This window comes from Hippocampus zosterae, chromosome 4, assembly GCF_025434085.1.
Source record: "Hippocampus zosterae strain Florida chromosome 4, ASM2543408v3, whole genome shotgun sequence".
In the NCBI taxonomy this organism is placed as follows: Eukaryota; Metazoa; Chordata; class Actinopteri; order Syngnathiformes; family Syngnathidae; genus Hippocampus; species Hippocampus zosterae.
Window position 1 is genome coordinate 1,311,118 of NC_067454.1, and position 17,326 is coordinate 1,328,443.

The 17,326-nt window shown below is 48.0% G+C and overlaps 2 protein-coding genes across 8 annotated transcripts in view; both read right to left on the minus strand.

Annotated features, from left to right (window-relative positions):
- mtss1lb (MTSS I-BAR domain containing 2b) overlaps positions 1-12,327 on the minus strand; it is a 32,814-nt gene extending 20,487 nt beyond the window's left edge. For 2 of the 7 annotated variants that reach the window (XM_052062654.1, XM_052062651.1), the window contains exons 1-2: positions 11,907-12,327; positions 141-202 (exon numbers count right to left, since the gene is read on the minus strand). In XM_052062654.1, the coding sequence (XP_051918614.1) occupies positions 141-202; positions 11,907-11,993 (149 nt within the window). In that variant the 5' untranslated portion in view covers positions 11,994-12,327. The remainder of the gene's footprint in view (positions 1-140; positions 203-11,906) is intronic. The other 5 variants (XM_052062656.1, XM_052062655.1, XM_052062652.1 and 2 more) reach the window with 3 other exon arrangements.
- A 1,269-nt stretch (positions 12,328-13,596) lies between these two features.
- Positions 13,597-17,326, minus strand: part of LOC127599858 (adhesion G-protein coupled receptor G5-like) — a 78,159-nt gene continuing 74,429 nt past the window's right edge. The window contains exon 14 of the mRNA XM_052064072.1: positions 13,597-13,632. The gene's annotated coding sequence lies outside the window, so the exon portion shown is untranslated. The remainder of the gene's footprint in view (positions 13,633-17,326) is intronic.

A 17,326-nucleotide genomic window follows, 5' to 3' on the forward strand; every position in this document is an offset into this window, starting at 1 on the left:
GTGACATGAGGAAGAACCTTTGAAAGCGTTAAAAGGGACCTGACCTACAAATTTTTTTTCCAAGATTTTAGAGACCACGTGTCGGGTCGCGCAGTCAAAAATGAATTTGGTGTGCTGACTGACGGCAACAGAAAGCTCACCTGAGCTGTGAATGAAGTTTTGTGGCCTTTGCGCTGAAGTCCTCCCACACTGGATAGGAGCACTGGTGTAACACACACACACACACACAAAAAGTGAGAAACAGTGACGTGAAATATTATACATGACACAGTTGTATGTAAAAAAAATAATATTGAGTGAAAACGTGCTTCTTTTTCTGTTATTGTCTTCAAGACTCATCGTGGACACCCATGTAGCTCCGCAAGCCATAATGGACTCTTTGACTACTTTTCTCATAAAAATACACACACACACCCACACAACGGCATCAAAGCACTGCTAATGAAATTCCGCCCCCCCCACCCTCTGCTGCCTTCTTCCCCCGAGCTGCAAACCCCCGATTACATTACACTTGACCCACGCCGACCTCTGAACTCCGATAAAACGCCTGTGAATTGACTGTGTATGCGTGCGCATGTGTATCAGTTGGTGGCATCAATGTGGTGAGGACCCCCCCACCCCCCACCCCCCGCCCACCTCCCCCCGAACCCATCCCCAATCCCAAAATAAGACAAGAGTACAACCACGCCCTGTGAACGAGTGTGATGCATGTGTGCATGTGCAAAAGTGTGTGTGTGTGGAGGAGGGGGGTGTGGGGGTGGGGGGGGGGGGTTCCAGGGCTTCAAATAGTGATATCACAAACACTAAAACGCTTTGATCTGGCGCGTTTGATGTGGCATCATTTGGGTTGGAATTCCGAGTTGTCCCTTGGTAGCAAAACACATGCAGCCGCGCACACTCGCCTTGCAAGCCCCTCCGTCTGCTTATTTGAAGTACGCCACGGAGACAAAGTCGTGTGGACGGGAGATAACGTGCAGCAACGCCCTCATCTTCACACACACACACACACACACACACACACACACACACAAAACGCCCTCCCCCATTAGCATTTTTGCAAATACAATTCAACAAAACGATATTGTGGTGGTGTTAAAGAAAAAAGGAGATAGACACGCGGAAAACAGCGGCATGCAGCCTCATCTCGGCTCACCGTCAAAAAGGATCTCGGTTTGAAACTCCCCATATTCCAAAACTGTAGATTAAAAAAAAATGAAGACTAATTAGGGCGGGGGGGGGGAACTTTTCAATTTCCAACTAGCGGCCCGGTAGTCCAGTGGTTAGCACGTTGGCTTCACAGTGCAGAGGTACCGGGTTCGACTCCAGCTCCGGTCTCCCTGTGTGGAGTTTGCATGTTCTGCGTGGGTTTTCTCCGGGTGCTCCGGTTTCCTCCCACATTCCAAAAACATGCATGGCAGGCTGATTGTACACTCTAAATTGTCCCTAGGTGTGAGTGTGAGTGCGAATGGTTGTTCGTTTCTGTGTGCCCTGTGATTGGCTGGCAACCGATTCAGGGTGTCCCCCGCCTACTTCCCGAAGACAGCTGGGATAGGCTCCAGCACCCCCCCGCGACCCTAGTGAGGATCAAGCGGCTCGGAAGATGAATGAATGAATGACTAATTATGGGTTTTCCTAAAACAAGGGTTCAACATCCACCCTTAGCCCATAAAAGGTTTTACACCCACACTTAAACCATGAGGAGTTTTCTCCCTGGAGCCTTGTCCCGAGCTTTTCACCGCATCCTTTTTTTTGTCCAAAACCGATTTAGAAAGTATTTCAATATTGACAATGTCTGTTCCAGTACGGGCGAGAACCTCCATTTTGCTCATGGGAGAAAATTAATCGCATTCATGCTTTGACTGGTGACAAAAATGGAGTCCACTGATCTCTTCTCAGCCACCCGCCAGACTTCTCGTTGTGTCTGGCCCATCTTAGTCTTGTCCTCTGAACAGGTTTTAACTGGAAAGTGAATTCCATGCGTTTCTTGCATACATGGTCAATAAATCTGATTCTGATTTTACAGAAACTCCACCAGCACAAACCAGAATGTGTGATTTTCCAGCCTATGCCATCTTACATCATAAAAATCTGTAGAAGGAATTTGTATGGACAAAAAGATTCATAAGATTCCATGTCCCGAAGCGAGTTGCTGTAGCGCCCGAGGTCCTCAACGCAAGTCAGCGTGCCAGAGAAGCAGTTTGGAACATCGATGAGCTTTTTCTTTGGCTTGCAACACAAAAGCTCAGTGAGTGCACGTAAGAGGAGATCATCTTCATCACCCTCATCTTCAGCTCGTTAAAATGTTTGGCTCGTTAAGGACGGAAGATGCTGGGAGCCAGCCAAGATGGCCTCCTCTTCTTCCCATCCAGGGCCCCCTCGACCCCCCCCCCCCCCACCCCCATGATTGCCTTTGTGAAGCCTGTCAAAGCTTTTCTCGTCACACTCGGGCTCAATATTCTCTTGTTTGTCTCCACCGGCTAGAAACTTCTCAAACAATACACGGCTAGCCTTAGCTTAAAAGCACTTAGCTTAGTGCAATAGCGTACATTCAGGAGCGTCTACGAATTCTGCAGAAGAATCGTAAGAACAACTTTGATTGCAAATGCCGGTGCATTACATGACAGTAGGTGAGCCAGGGTGTTCATTTTTACACTTGGAGTCAGATACATTAAAAAGACCACTAGCTTAATGCTAACACATCATGGGAAAAGCCATAGCCGGGCTAACACATAGCATCGTGTCGTGGTGTTACAACTCTTTCAGTAATGGATATTTGAACACAAACAGTGGTGACGCATGGAGACAATATAACAATCCTCACGGGTATATTCTTTATCCTCAGCAGGGAGCGACTATTATTATGGCTGAGCGTAGATGTTTGAATTTTTTTAACTTTTCATTTTTGCACATCATTTTTAATTGGCATCAGATGACTACATCCTGACGCTGTGACAGTTTAAAGTCGTTTGTCGGCGTCACATGAAAGCAAAATGTTTCTCCTCCCCGAGTGACGACTACGCAGCTCAAGTGGACGTATTTGATGAGGAAAAAGCGAGCGTCTATTTGATTAAATATGAAGGCTGTAGAATGAGTTTCTTTTTAAACATGCGAATTGCTGCAATTGGACCACGAAAAAAAAAAAGGCAAAGGAAAAAAAATGGGGCTAATCCCTCCATTCCCCTCCATGGCTGGATTTCCTCTGTTTGGCTTGCCGGCCGCCGGCCAGACAAAAGAGACAAAAGGAGACGCTAAGCTGCTCGTCCGCAGCGATACGCCGGCGGCCCGACGAGGGGCAAACGGGACGATGGGCAAGGAGAGCAAAGATCCTCGGCGAGATCACCTTGCCAGTCTCACAAGCAAAACGGAAGAACAGCAAGTCCCACCGAATGGACAACATGACCCAGAAAGACCATTTGGGGTCAACACCCGCATTTTTCCCAATTGCAGATTTCTATACCCACACCTAAACAGATGAAAGGTTTCAAGTGCAATGCCAATACCCACACTATTGCAGGGAAAAGCTTTCAATACCCACATTTTCCCTGATGAAATATTTCAATTTAAGACCCACATCTCAATCGATGAGGAGTTACAACACCCACATTTTCCAGATGAATGGACACGTCTGATGAGAGCTTTCAACACACACATTTTCTCTAATTAAGATTTCAAGATTTCACACCGCTACCTCTGCAGATGAACACATTCCCCAACAGAAAAAAATGATCACCCACGCTTTTCCTGAAGTGTCAACACTAATTAAATATTTAAATTTCCACACATTTTACGATAAAATGTTTCATCACTTTTCCCGATCAACGATTTAAACACCCATACTTTTCCTGATGAACGGTTTTACTACTCACATCATGGATTTCATAACCTTTCATAACATTTTTCATGACGAACGGTTGCAACACCCACCTTTTTCCAACAAAAGGTCTTGAATACCCACTCTTTTCCCACTAAAAGATTTCATCACACGTTATTCCTAAGGAAAGGTTCCAACACACACATTTTTTCCAATAAAACGTTTCAACACCCACATTTCTCCCCATAAACCGTTTCAACACCAATTAAACGTCTCAACACCCACATTGATCTCCAGGAAAACGTTTTAAATCCCACACAACAACTCCAAAACATGTCCAGATCAAAGATTTGAACACCCACACTATTTTCTTTTGCAAAACGAAACAAGATCGATGCGCTAGCTCAGTTCAAAAGTCACGTCTGTGGATTCATGACGGTGCTCAAGAATTCACGCAGGTTTTCGTGACCCAACAGAAGTTGGAGAAGCTCCTGACATTCAAAGATCTGAACGGTTCTTGAGGTTTGAGTCAGCACTGGAGTCGTTAGGAGACTGCTTGCCTTTTTGGCATGATCCAACGAATCGGGGATGGGGCTTTGTTTTGTGATTATTCACCTCGGGGATACTTGATTCGAGTCGGTACTCAACCGGTCAAGGTTTTCCATCAACTTCAGTATGCAATGCAAAAAGCATGCAAATTGTTCAAGTTCCCTTTTTGACACCCGACGGAGGAAGTAGAAAGTCAACGAAGGGGATGCGAAGATACTCGCTTCCGGGCGCCACTCAAACCAGTCGCCGCAGTCACGAGTCAACCCGTCTTTGGATTCACATCGCTCTGATTCTCTGCGTTCACAAGGACAAGACTTTTACGTCTGGCCTTTCTCTTTCTTGATCACACCCGCGCACGCACGCTAACACACAAAGCATCTTCAGTCACATGACCTCCGGCTTCTGAAGGCGATTGGGAGCAACCGGAGACAGTGAGAAGAAACAGACTCGTTCGTTCTTCGGGTGCCCAAATGTAATGATCCGCTTAAACCGGGCTGGAATACTGTGACTCCATTTTGCTGCCGCGAAAACAACGAAAATCACACACTGGCTGAATGACTTGGTTTCTATTCGGCCTCTCTTTCTGGCACTGGGGGGGACAGAGTGTGGGTATTGATGACTGAGTGCAGCTGCGCTGTGCTGGGATGAGGATGAAGGTCACGCAGCGCAGCGACTTGTCAACACGCACATGAGGTGTCTTGAGATACCAAGTTCAACCATGGGGGGGGGGGGGGGGGGAATGCCTGATTCGATACTCAGGCAGCGCAAGTCAAAGATTGGCTGATTGATAGCTGATTTTGGTGTTTATCTCCCCCCATTCAGAGCAAGAATATTGCCAATTTGCCACAACCCGGGAAATGGAGAAGCTTCAGATAGCGGGCCAGCGGATCCCCGATTGGAGTCGGCACTTTTTAGTCACGGACGATGCGCAGTTCCTACCTGGTTTAGTCCGACTCCATTGTGTCTGTTGTCAGGGTTCCAATCCCTCTGTTCAGTTTTCGCTTGCCTTTCCCTTTTCCTTCGGCGTGGGCCGGGCCTCTCCCTAATCACGGCACCTGCCTCGCCCGCACACCTGTCAGACTCCACCTCGTCAGAGTGGGGGGGGGGCGACTAGATTTGGGGCGTTCCTTTTCCCGATATTGTTTATAGGGCGTTCCCTATGTGGGAGGGGCACGGGAGGGTAACGAAGCGATTCCAATTTTCAAAACGCTGTCGGAATCATATACATTCATTCATTCATCTTCCTAACCGCTTGATCCTCACTAGGGTCGCGGGGGGTCCTGGAGCCTATCCCAGCTGTCTCCGGGCAGTACTGAATCGGTTGCCAGCCAATCGCAGGGCACACAGAGACGAACAACCACTCCCACTCACACCTAGGGACAATTTAGAGTGTTCAATCAGCCTGCTATGCACGTTTTTGGAATGTGGGAGGAAATCGGAGCACCCGGAGAAAACCCACGCAGGCCCAGGGAGAACATGCAAACTCCACACTGGGAGGCCGGAGCTGGAATCGAACCCGGTACCTCTGCACTGTGAAGCCCACGTGCTAACCACTGGACTACCGGGCCGCCCTAAAGTTAAATTAAAAAATGCATTAGCTAACAAATTCACTTAGGTTGAGTAGTTTTGCTTTATTTTGGTTCTTATTCGTATTGGCGTGTGAAAACATCGCCTCGTCAAACTCAATTCAAAATCAAATCAATCTTTCACTTGCAAATAACGCTGAGGATTGAAATGCGCGCGTTTTGACATGAGTGTTCAAATACACAAAATCAATTAATATGGACGTTAACATTTGAATCAAAATGTTTTAAACATTCAAACTAAAATGACAAAATGGATCTTTTGCATTTCTATTGTGCCCCTCGTGTGCCCCTTACGTACTCTTAACACAGCATCCGGGACGGCACTTTGACCATGAAACCGGCCCCCCCGCCCCCCAAGTGTTAATGAGCTTGTTGACCCACAACTACACACCCTCCCCCCCAAACACGTGAGCGCAAAATGTCACGTCAGCAGCTCGGATGTGCAACGTGTCTTTAAAAAAACTGCCGCTTTTACTTCCTCTCCGCCCGCCATTGCAATCCTCCCTTCCTCTTTGCTCTCGGCACACGCACTCTCACCAAAAATGTGTGTGTGCGCGTGTGTCTGTGTGTGTGTGCGTGTCGCAAACATGCAAATTAGTTTGCCGTCTTTTGTGCCGGGTAGACTTGAACACACTCAGGTCACTGGTAAACCTTCCCCTTTGCTCATAAATCTCACCCCGATATAAATGCGTGCGTGGGCACAATGTATGTGTCCCAGTGTATCCCTGGGGGGTCGGGCTTCATCTGCACCCGTGCACACACGGGATCACGGTCAGTGTGCCGATACCATGGAAGAGAAAAAAAAAATACTGTATATGATTCCGGGCGGCCCGGTAGTCCAGTGGTTAGCACGTCGGCATCACAGTGCAGAGGTACCGGGTTCGATTCCAGCTCCGGCCTCCCTGTGTGGAGTTTGCATGTTCTCCCCGGGTCTGTGTGGGTTTTCTCCGGGTGCTCCGGTTTCCTCCCACATGCAGGCTGATTGAACACTCTAAATTGTCCCTGGGTGTGAGTGTGGGTGCGGATGGTTTTTCGTCTCTGTGTACCCTGCGATTGGCTGGCAACCGATTCAGGGTGTCCCCCGCCTACTGCCCGAAGACAGCTGGGATAGGCTCCAGCACCCCCCGTGACCCTAGTGAGGATCAAGCGGTTAGGAAGATGAATGAATGAATGAATTTAATTTTAGTTGCAAGAGAATGAATCAAAACCATTGGTTTCAATCAAATGCATCGAGAATTATTTTTCCCAGTAACTTTCATCGAGGCAAATAAACTCAATAAACTCACCTAATTTGATTCACTATGAAGCCTTTATTAATTTCATTTATTCAAATATGACACTGACTAGCACACCAAACCTAATTTGTCTTTAATTTACATCAATGGACTGTTGTACTGTTTCAGATTTTTCTTTTTTTTTTCAACAGAAAATGATCATCCACACAAAAAAACAACAGAAAGTAATATCTAGCACTCATCCAATTCCTTTCGACGCTCACACAGCGTTATTATTTAGCGGCAAGGCGGCGTCACAACGTTAGATCTACCTTAGCACAAAACTAAAAATGTTTTAAAAGAAACTCAACCCCGAGCCTTCTCGTCAGTGTACCAAATAAAATGCCCTCGTGAATGCTTCCTTCACAGCACTGATAGAGATGCTGTGTCACAGGTGTCCATGTTGCTAGGCAACCAGGCCACCAATGACTGCTCGAGTCTCAAATGGTCGCGGGAGGAGGAGGATGATGGGGGCGGATCGGCCTTCACGCTAAATCTGATTTAAGTTATGCTTTGGACATGAACTCATTTTGCACATTTCTGTTTTATATTTTCGTGTAGGGAAGAGGGAAAGCATAGACTAGAATAAAATGTAATTGCACATCCACTACAGTAGGTGGCAGTAGCGCTCCCATTGTCAGAGAGTACACAAGGTATATTCGCACGCCGCAGAAGTGTACCTACAACGATTTTAGAGACAAATGATACTAAGTATAGTTGTGGCGGAGGGTTATTTTCTTCTTCATGGGGGGGGCATAATAAAAAATAATTGAGAAGCATTGCTATGCAGTAACAATACGCTTACTTGAGTACAAACTGCCATTATACTCTACCCACCTTGGTTTCCCAATAGCGTGTCTCGGAGGAAGAAAACAAACGGAGTAAAGTAATCATCGTTCATCTTTCACAACTTTGCTGTTTCCTGGATTTTTTTCATGCAGTTTTTTTTTGTTTTTTAATGTATTGTGTTCTACATTCTGATTGGCTAATGGCACCTCATCGCTGTACAGTTTGACACATTTTGCCGCTGTTGTGAAAGCGCTATATAATTCAGCATGTATTGTATTGTATTGTATTGTATTTTCTACATAACAAAAGCAACACAGTTGATGAAACAATGGAGGGTTTCAATACAGTGTTGTATTGTATGCAAATAATTGCAAACAGGAGATGACTGAAGCAATAGTTTGGCATTCGGGCAAGGAGAGCCACCGTCACCATTTATTGAACGCAACCCCCAGCCAACCACCAACGCAAAAAAACAATTCCAAGGACCTGCTGAAAGCCACTTCTCATGTCTTCAGGCTCACAAGCAGACTAAGCTGTCAACGCAACTCCAGCCCCTGAACTCACTCACGAGGCCACACCCCTTAAAAGCAAAAATAAAAATCCAACAACTACAGTACAACAGTATGCATAGTAACAAGATTTTGCGAAACCGGCTTATTTCCGCTTTTGTTGTTTTCGGATGCTTTTGTACGTGACAGATTTTGCATTATTCAGATGTAAAACTTTCAAAACTGAATTTTGAGGATTGTTGCCAGCCTCTGTCATCTGTGAGGCATCACCTCCGCCCTGTTCTTGTTATGACTGTTGACCGCGGGGGGTGCTGACCTTTACAAGCAGCCGCTTCCTTTTTTTCAGGGCAAACGTGGCAAAGTTGTTTTTCACTTCAATCGACGAAGGAGGCAACCGTGTCTCTCTTTATCCAGACGGACTTACTTTCACTTCCAAGCTTTGTTTGTTCCATTACTCTGATCAAAGCACTTTTGCACATACAAATGAAGTGAAATGGCAGTCGGGCGGCCCGGTAGCCCAGTGGTTAGCACGTCGGCTTCACAGTGCAGAGGTACCGGGTTCGATTCCAGCTCCGGCCTCCCTGTGTGGAGTTTGCATGTTCTCCCCGGGCCTGCGTGGGTTTTCTCCGGGTGCTCCGGTTTCCTCCCACATTCCAAAAATATGCATGGCGGGCTGATTGAACACTCTAAATTGTCCCTAGGTGTGAGTGTGAGTGCGAATGGTTGTTTGTCTCTGTGTGCCCTGCGATTGGTTGGCAACCGATTCAGGGTGTCCCCCGCCTACTGCCCGGTGACAGCTGGGATAGGCTCCAGCACCCCCCGCGACCCTAGTGAGGATCAAGCGGCTCGGAAGATGAATGAATGAATGAATGAATGTTAGCATGCTCGGGCTAGCACGGGTTAGCACGTCTGCTTCACAGCGCAGTGGTACCGGGTTCGATTCCAGCTCCGGCCTCCCTGTGTGGAGTTTGCATGTTCTCCCCGGGCCTGCGTGGGTTTTCTCCGGGTGCTCCGGTTTCCTCCCACATTCCAAAAACGTGCGTGGCAGGCTGATTGGACGCTCTAAATTGTCTGTAGGCGTGACTATGAGCGTGGATGGTTGTTCGTCTCTGTGTGCCCTGTGATTGGCTGGCAACCGATTCAGGGTGTCCCCCGCCTACTGCCCGAAGACAGCTGGGATAGGCTCCAGCACCCCCCGCGACCCTAGTGAGGATCAAGCGGCTCGGAAGATGAATGAATGAATGAATGAAATGGCAGTCATCCATTCCAGCCTCCCATTTTCTTTTTTTTAAATGACGACAAAATAGCTCTGAATTGTTCACAAACATAATAAAAGAATGTCAAGAAAACCGTTCATGCTGCAGGATTCATTTGTAGGATGTGTTCCTTTAACGGTTGCGGCCTCGAGGGAGTCACACCGGAAACTGGAGTCGGATTGGCTCCTTGCGAGTGTTTTCATTCTGTCTTTCTGCTTTTGATTGCTGGACATGTTTAATAAAAGGCTCATAAAGTGCATCCGTGACTTTGGCTCTCCTTGCCCACATGCCCAACTGCCAAGTTGGTGTGCCGTTGTTTTATGTTTTGTGATCAAAAGTAACTTTTCTGTGGAGTGAGCCGGCACGACGCAATGCGCAGAGATGATCTCGCAAAGCGGGAGCATTCAAAGTATTAGAGAGGAGGCCCTACCCATTATGCGGTTTGGGTTCAAGGATTATGCTTTTGCTGAAATTGGGGATAAGAGAATGGCGACATGCAACGACATCCAACTTCATCTTTTGTTACTAAGCCACAAAAAGGCTCGTTCGCTGGAGTAACAATTTAGCTCCGTCCTAGTTGCTCAAACATGAATTCAATTTCAGGTCGGTCGCTCAACCCAACTATAGACTTGAGTTTTGACTCTCTTGAGTTTTGTAACTTGCGTGAAACTGGAAGCTCAAACCTCGAGACTGCTGACAACGCCGGCGACTCGCCAGCTGCCGGGTCATGCGCCGAAGAGACCTCAGCAATCAGTCAAATTTTCAGCTGACGAAATTTTTTCATGGGTTGTTTCATTTCGCCCTTCATGGGTGCCACCCAAACATTCGTATCCAAGCTATTAAAATGGCAGCAAATGTCCCCTTTAAATCTCCAAGTGGAGTTACGAGGCCATCGGGATGCATGCTAAGATGCGCTCACAGCTGCGGCCACTTTGACACTAATCCACCGTTTCAGTGCGTGCGTGCGTGCGCGCGCATGCTTGGCAGCCAAGCTCACGTATCACCTTTCACTAATTGGGAAAATGCTTTATATTGGACCGATTTAAGTACTTGAGTGCCTTTAAGTATGCGTGTCTCCGTGAAATCCGAGGCACGTACAGACAAACAATGGATTGGTCGCCGGGCCATGTTCGGGCAAACAGAGACAAACTACCAACTGGTGATGAAGCCTGAGATTCAAACCCAGAACCCCCAGAGCTGTGAGACAGATAGTGGACAACACGAGTCCCCCATGCTGTCCTTCTGCCAATTTTCTACCACGTTGCGCTGGTTCTCATTCGGGTCACGGGTCCACAAAGCCAATGAGAGCCTGTACTCACCCGGGGTACCGCTCTCGTCCAATACGAAAAAATATATCTATTAAATCTGTATATCTAAATCTAAATCTAAATCTAAATCTAAATCTAAATCTAAATCTATATCTCTAAATCTAATATATTAAATATACGATGTGCTTTTATTATTGTAATGCTGTTGCCCTTAGCTGCATGGGAGAGGGCCAAAATATTAGGAACAGCCACAATAATAATAAACATCATTTTCAAAGAATATCATAAATAAAAACAAATAAAAAAGAAATCTCCATAAAATGCTGGGGGAGATGATCATTCACGTGCACGCACAAAGACACACAAAGAGGATGCTGAGGAATGACACGCTCGCAGCCTCTCGAATCCACCAGCAGACAGACAGACAGGAGGCTTTTTGGGGTGGGGGCGGGGGAGGGGGTGCTGATTGACGTCTAACGCCGTCGTCAAGGCACGGCAGGAAATCAATGAGTTTGTGAGATGAATGAATGGATTTAATGGGGAGGAGGAGGGGGGGTGGGGGGGGTGTTCAAGGCGTCTTTTTTGCGACGCGTTAAAAAAAGGCACGTCCGATAATGGATGCAGGGAGGGGGCACGGATGGACGGGCTTCATTCTCAGCATGGATGGATGAGGAAGAGGATGGCAGCAAAAACGGCGAGTTCATCAAAATAAATACGTCAAGGAAAAGACAAATTGAGGACATTTGGGGGGGGGGGGTTCAAGGTTCTTCCCACGGAGGAGGACGAAGGCGGGAGCGGAGGGGCGGAGTGGGGGGGTCGTGTGTCCGTTATTCAGCAAAGTACGAAACGATCACACGTATTTACCTTCATGTCGTTGACAATGGCTTGGAAAAGACCCCCGAGGGCCCCGCATTCCTTCTCCACGGTCTCCATGTTGGCCAAGTCCACCATTCGCACACACACGCACGCGCGCGCGCCCCGAAAGCGCGCGACCAAATATGGAGAGAAAAAAAAATTCCAACTGAAAAATATATACAGAATATTTCCAAGGAGAGCTTTCTCCCTCGAGCAGCGACACACGCAGCGGAAGAAGATGAGGAAGGAGAGGAGGCACGACGTGAGGACGAAGATGCTCTCTCTCTCTCTCTCTCTCTCTCTCTCTCTCTCTCTCTCGCTTTCTCTCTCTCGCTTTCTCTCGACTCTCAGCGCTCACGCGATAACTGGTCGCGAACGCGCATTGGCGCAACGTGGATTCGTCGAAACCCCGGCAGACAGTGAGCGAGAGATGGACGGCGTGAGCGTGCGCGCGCGTGTGTGCGTGCGCGCGCGCGCGTGTGTGTGTGTATGTGTGTAGACGCGGGATGCGATTGGTTGCAGGGGCGAGGGCGTGGGGAGGAGGGGGCTCGGCAACACCAACGGTGGACGGGTGGTGTCACATTCATGGGCATTTGGGTGCCCACGTTTGCCGGGGCGCGCTCACGCCCGCGCGCGCGTGCACGCACACACACACACACACAAGACTCCAGACTGTCACCAACTTTCGACAGTCACCCCCACCCTCCTCCACCGGGAATAATGTAGACATAAAACACACACACACAGGCAGATTTTGCCTTTGGTGACAGTTGAGCTGACCTTAGAATTTTAAGACTGGCCTCTTTGGGTAGGCGAGAAAAATCAATCGATCTATTTCGCCGTCCATCTTGCGGGGACTGCAGGAATTTCCGGCAAGAACTGCAGTTGTTTAGTGCGTGCGCCAACAGTCTCCCTCTTCTTCATACGTCCGGGGCGATGGGGTAGGACGGCAAGTTGTTCAGCCGCTTGATCTTCACTAGGGTCGCGGGGGGTGCTGGAGCCCATCCCAGCCGTCTCCGGGCAGTAGGCGGGGGACACCCTGAATCGGTTGCCAGCCAATCGCAGGGCACACAGAGACGAACAACCATTCGCACTCACACTCACACCTAGGGACAATTTAGAGTGTTCAATCAGCCTGTCACGCATATTTTTGGAATGTGGGAGGAAACCGGAGCACCCGGAGAAAACCCACACAGGGCCCGGGGAGAACATGCAAACTCCACACAGGGAGGCCGGAGCTGGAATCGAACCCGGTACCTCTGCACTGTGAAGCCGACGTGCTAACCACTGGACTACCGGGCCGCCCCATTCCGATTATTTGTGAATTTTGATTGTTGTAACGATTTTCGTAAACCGGTGTACCTAATGAAGTGTCCTCTGACTCGGGGTGTCACTTCCTTGTTGTGGGTCTGTGTGCTGAATCAGCACTCTGCCTATCAAGCGTCAGCAAGTGGAGTGGAAGAGCCCAAAAAAGGAGTCCATGTCGAGAATGTGTATTGGATAATACTCTTGGGTAGGGGGGGACCCCCCAATTTTCCTCACTCGTTCACTAGCCACCTTCCTCAGGCACCTCCCCCTCCCACCACATACTCATGTCGGTGTAGATGAGAGCCGAATGTAGGTCTGTGCTTGCCTACAGCCATCAGCAACAATCAGTTCTGCCCCACTTACTGACGCACCCCGCGTCACAACAAACACACGCACACACACACACACACGCGCGCACACACACACACTGCGATGCAGACAATATGCTGCCAAATGTATACACACACACACACACACACACACAAGGGAGGTTGGCGAGACATTTGCAAACATTTGAAGCTAATCATGTTCACACTTTGACCCACTGAGGATTGCAATGCACTATTTTGACATTTCAAATTAGAACATAGGCACGCATACACACACACAAACACACACACACACAATGCAGAAAACACATGGAATGATAAGGTGTACCGGTAATTGAAAAATCTAAAAATTAAATAATAATCAATAATATTGTACTAATAATATTGTAATATTGTAAATATTTACTTCCAGGTCTAAATTTCTTAACATGGATTACAGTTAGCCAGAACATTTTTACAATGACATTAAAATTCTTGGAAAAACATTCGACATGTCTTCTTTATTGTTTGAACAACAAGAGCATCCGACTCCATTTTAAGCAGGTATCATCACTTAAAACGGAACATTTTTCCTCACAATGTTGCCCGCTGTTAGTCTGAATGTAATTCTTTAAAATTATGTTTTCCCCCCTCCCAAAAAAAAAAAGAAAGAAAAATGCACACGCTAAATATTCATCCACCCATCCATTTTCCGAACCGCGTGGTGCTCACTATGGTCGCGGGGGGTGCTGGAGCCTATCCCAGCTGTCCTCGGGCAGTAGGCGGGGGACACCCTGAATCAGTTGCCAGCCAATCGCAGGGCACACAGAGACGAACAACCAACCACGCCCACACTCACACCGAGGGACAATTTAGAGCGTCCAATCAGCCTGCTAGGCATGTTTTTGGAATGTGGGAGGAAACCGGAGCACCCGGAGAAAAGCCACACAGGCACGTGGTGAACATGCAAAACTCCCCACAGGAAGGCTGGAGCCAGCTGGGATCGAAGCCACGACCTTTGCACTGTGAGGTCGACGCGCTAACCACTGGATCGCCGGGCCACGCCCATTAGGCTAACTGTTTTATTAAAATGTTCTGTATATAAAAGTGTTTTATGAAGATGACATGGGCAACTATGCTATTAGTTGGCGAATTACATGGTTTCCGATGTTACTTTGGTGTTGTCCACGTATACAATGAAAACACAATTTTTTGTTCTAAATAGAAACAATAAATAGCTTCCCCCCACCCCCAAGTCGGAAGTAGCAATTCATGGATTCATGGCGACCAACAAGAAGCTTTTATTCCGCCACCAAGCAGGAAATGCAAACAAGTCTACTTCCAGCTCATTCTTGTTTCACATTTTCATCATTCTCGCAATGAATTTGGCGTTGTCTAAACGTTCCCACGCTGCGCTTATTTGCTTTTAATGCATCTGTTTACAGCCGAGGTCATTGTCGGTAAGCGTGCTAATTGTGTTTATTGACCATGGATGAGGACAAAAAGAGGGAAGGAAGCATCCACCCGCATCAATTTTCATCCCCGGTAAATTATTGAAGGGACGGCGTCGCCCTTCTCATCTTCATGAAATAATCCTCCGACAAAAAGGGGCTGGTGATTGCATGTCTACGCACCGGTCGTAAAGGGGGAACGTTTCACGCGCACGCATGCCGCATCCCGAGGGAGCTGATTAGGGGAAGATTTGTCGGGCGTCCCACCATAAACATACATGCTCCCAACCCCCCCCCCCCAGGCCCCCCCACCGCCTGCCTTCAGATTGCCAACACAAAACCCTTCTGGGATGCATTTCTGTTATTTTCATGCGATGTTTCCCCTCACTTGATCAAACCAAAGCACCGTCCCTGAGACGACTAGAAGTGCCAGTGATCCCTTAGAGCCCCACAAAAACAAAAATTGCGATGTGGTTTTTATTTTTTTATTTATTTCAATAACGGGCGGCCCGGTAGCCCAGTGGTTAGCACGTCGGCTTCACAGTGCAGAAGTACCGGGTTCGATTCCAGCTCCGGCCTCCCTGTGTGGAGTTTGCATGTTCTCCCCGGGCCTGCGTGGGTTTTTTCCGGGTGCTCCGGTTTCCTCCCACGTTCCAAAAACATGCATGGTAGGCTGATTGGACGCTCTAAATTGTCCCTAGGTGTGAATGTGAGCGTGGATGGTTGTTCGTCTCTGTGTGCCCTGCGATTGGCTGGCAACTGATCCAGGGTGTCCCCCGCCTACTGCCCGAAGACGGCTGGGATAGGCTCCAGCACCCCCCGCGACCCCAGTGAGGATAAAGCGGTTCAGAAAATGGATGGATGGATGGATGGATATTTCAATAACGAGTGGGGGAAAAGCAGTCTCCACTGTTGTGCTTTGTGGAAAATATACAAGCACTGTAATACATGCAGTTTCATTTTATGTAACCAGTTTGTGCGTGATGATTTCATGCGACAACGCCCGTTGACATTGTGCTCCCTCTGGTGTGTGAGCGTTGGCCATCACGAGGCAGTCAAATCGAGCCACAAAAAAAACAAAAAGAAACATTTCACAGCTAAGTGGCTCAGTGAGCTGCACTCATGTATTTTTCCATTTTAAGCCGTATTGTTATATTTTCTGTGGCGGCCCGGTAGTCCAGTGGTTAGCACGTCGGCTTCACATTGCGGAGGTGCCGGGTTCGATTCCAGCTCCGGCCTCCCTGTGTGGAGTTTGCATGTTCTCCCCGGGCCTGCGTGGGTTTTCTCCGGGTGCTCCGGTTTCCTCCCACGTTCCAAAAACATGCGTGGCAGGCTGATTGAACACTCTAAATTGTCCCTAGGTGTGAGTGCTAATGGTTGTTCGTCTCTGTGTGCCCTGTGATTGGCTGGCAACCGATTCAGGGTGTCCCCCGCCTACTGCCCGGAGACAGCTGGGATAGGCTCCAGCACCCCCCGCGACCCTAGTGAGGATCAAGCGGCTCGGAAGATGAATGAATGAATGTTATATTTTCTGTTTACGTGTGTTGCTGCACTGTGTGTTGTTTCGAGGTTTATAACTGCCACAGCAATGCTAGTTTCACTAGCCCACTTTGGTAGTTTCGGACAAATTCCAAGTCAGGTTACTCGTATATTATTGAGAATGTTAAAAATGTAAAGCTTGCCGATTCATCTGCTTCATGCGCCTTATGCCTTGATCAGCTACACTAATTGACATGAAGTGTAAATTGGCTGTTTGGCGTTGAAGTGCTGCTTCCACCAGGGAAAAGTCAGTCAAGTGTTTGTGGGTGCTCTCGTTATAGGAGGAATTTGCCTAAGCAGGAGTGTTGCGCCTGGCCCAGATACAAGCGAACATCACACAGTCTGCAGACAGCGTAGCAACCAGACAAGTCTGATCGCAGTCTGGAGGAGGAGGAGGAGACGTGGGAAGACACCAGACATCCACCGCAGACTGAACCAAGAAAAAAAAATAGTATATATTGGTTTTTTTTAAGGCTAAAACACATTGTTGCCAACCTGATGATGACACTTTCAAGCTCAGTGGCACCAGATGAAATTTCTTTCCTCAAGAGAGAGAGGAGCCGCTGCGGCTGGCCGCATTTGATCTGTTGATCATTTTTGGGGGTGTTGATGTGGTCCCATAATGTGAAAATGTGCACTGCGTGATGAAGAGGATTGTTTACGTCTTTAAAAAAATGTTGTGCAAAAATCACATTAGCATTGGACAAAAGCTAACTGGTCCAAAGGTTCTCGTGCACTGAGTCAGTGTCAGTGTGCCGCTTGCAGCAGTAGTGGTCAGCAGGCTTCCTCTGCTGGTAAATCGAATCATCACTGTCTTCTCTGC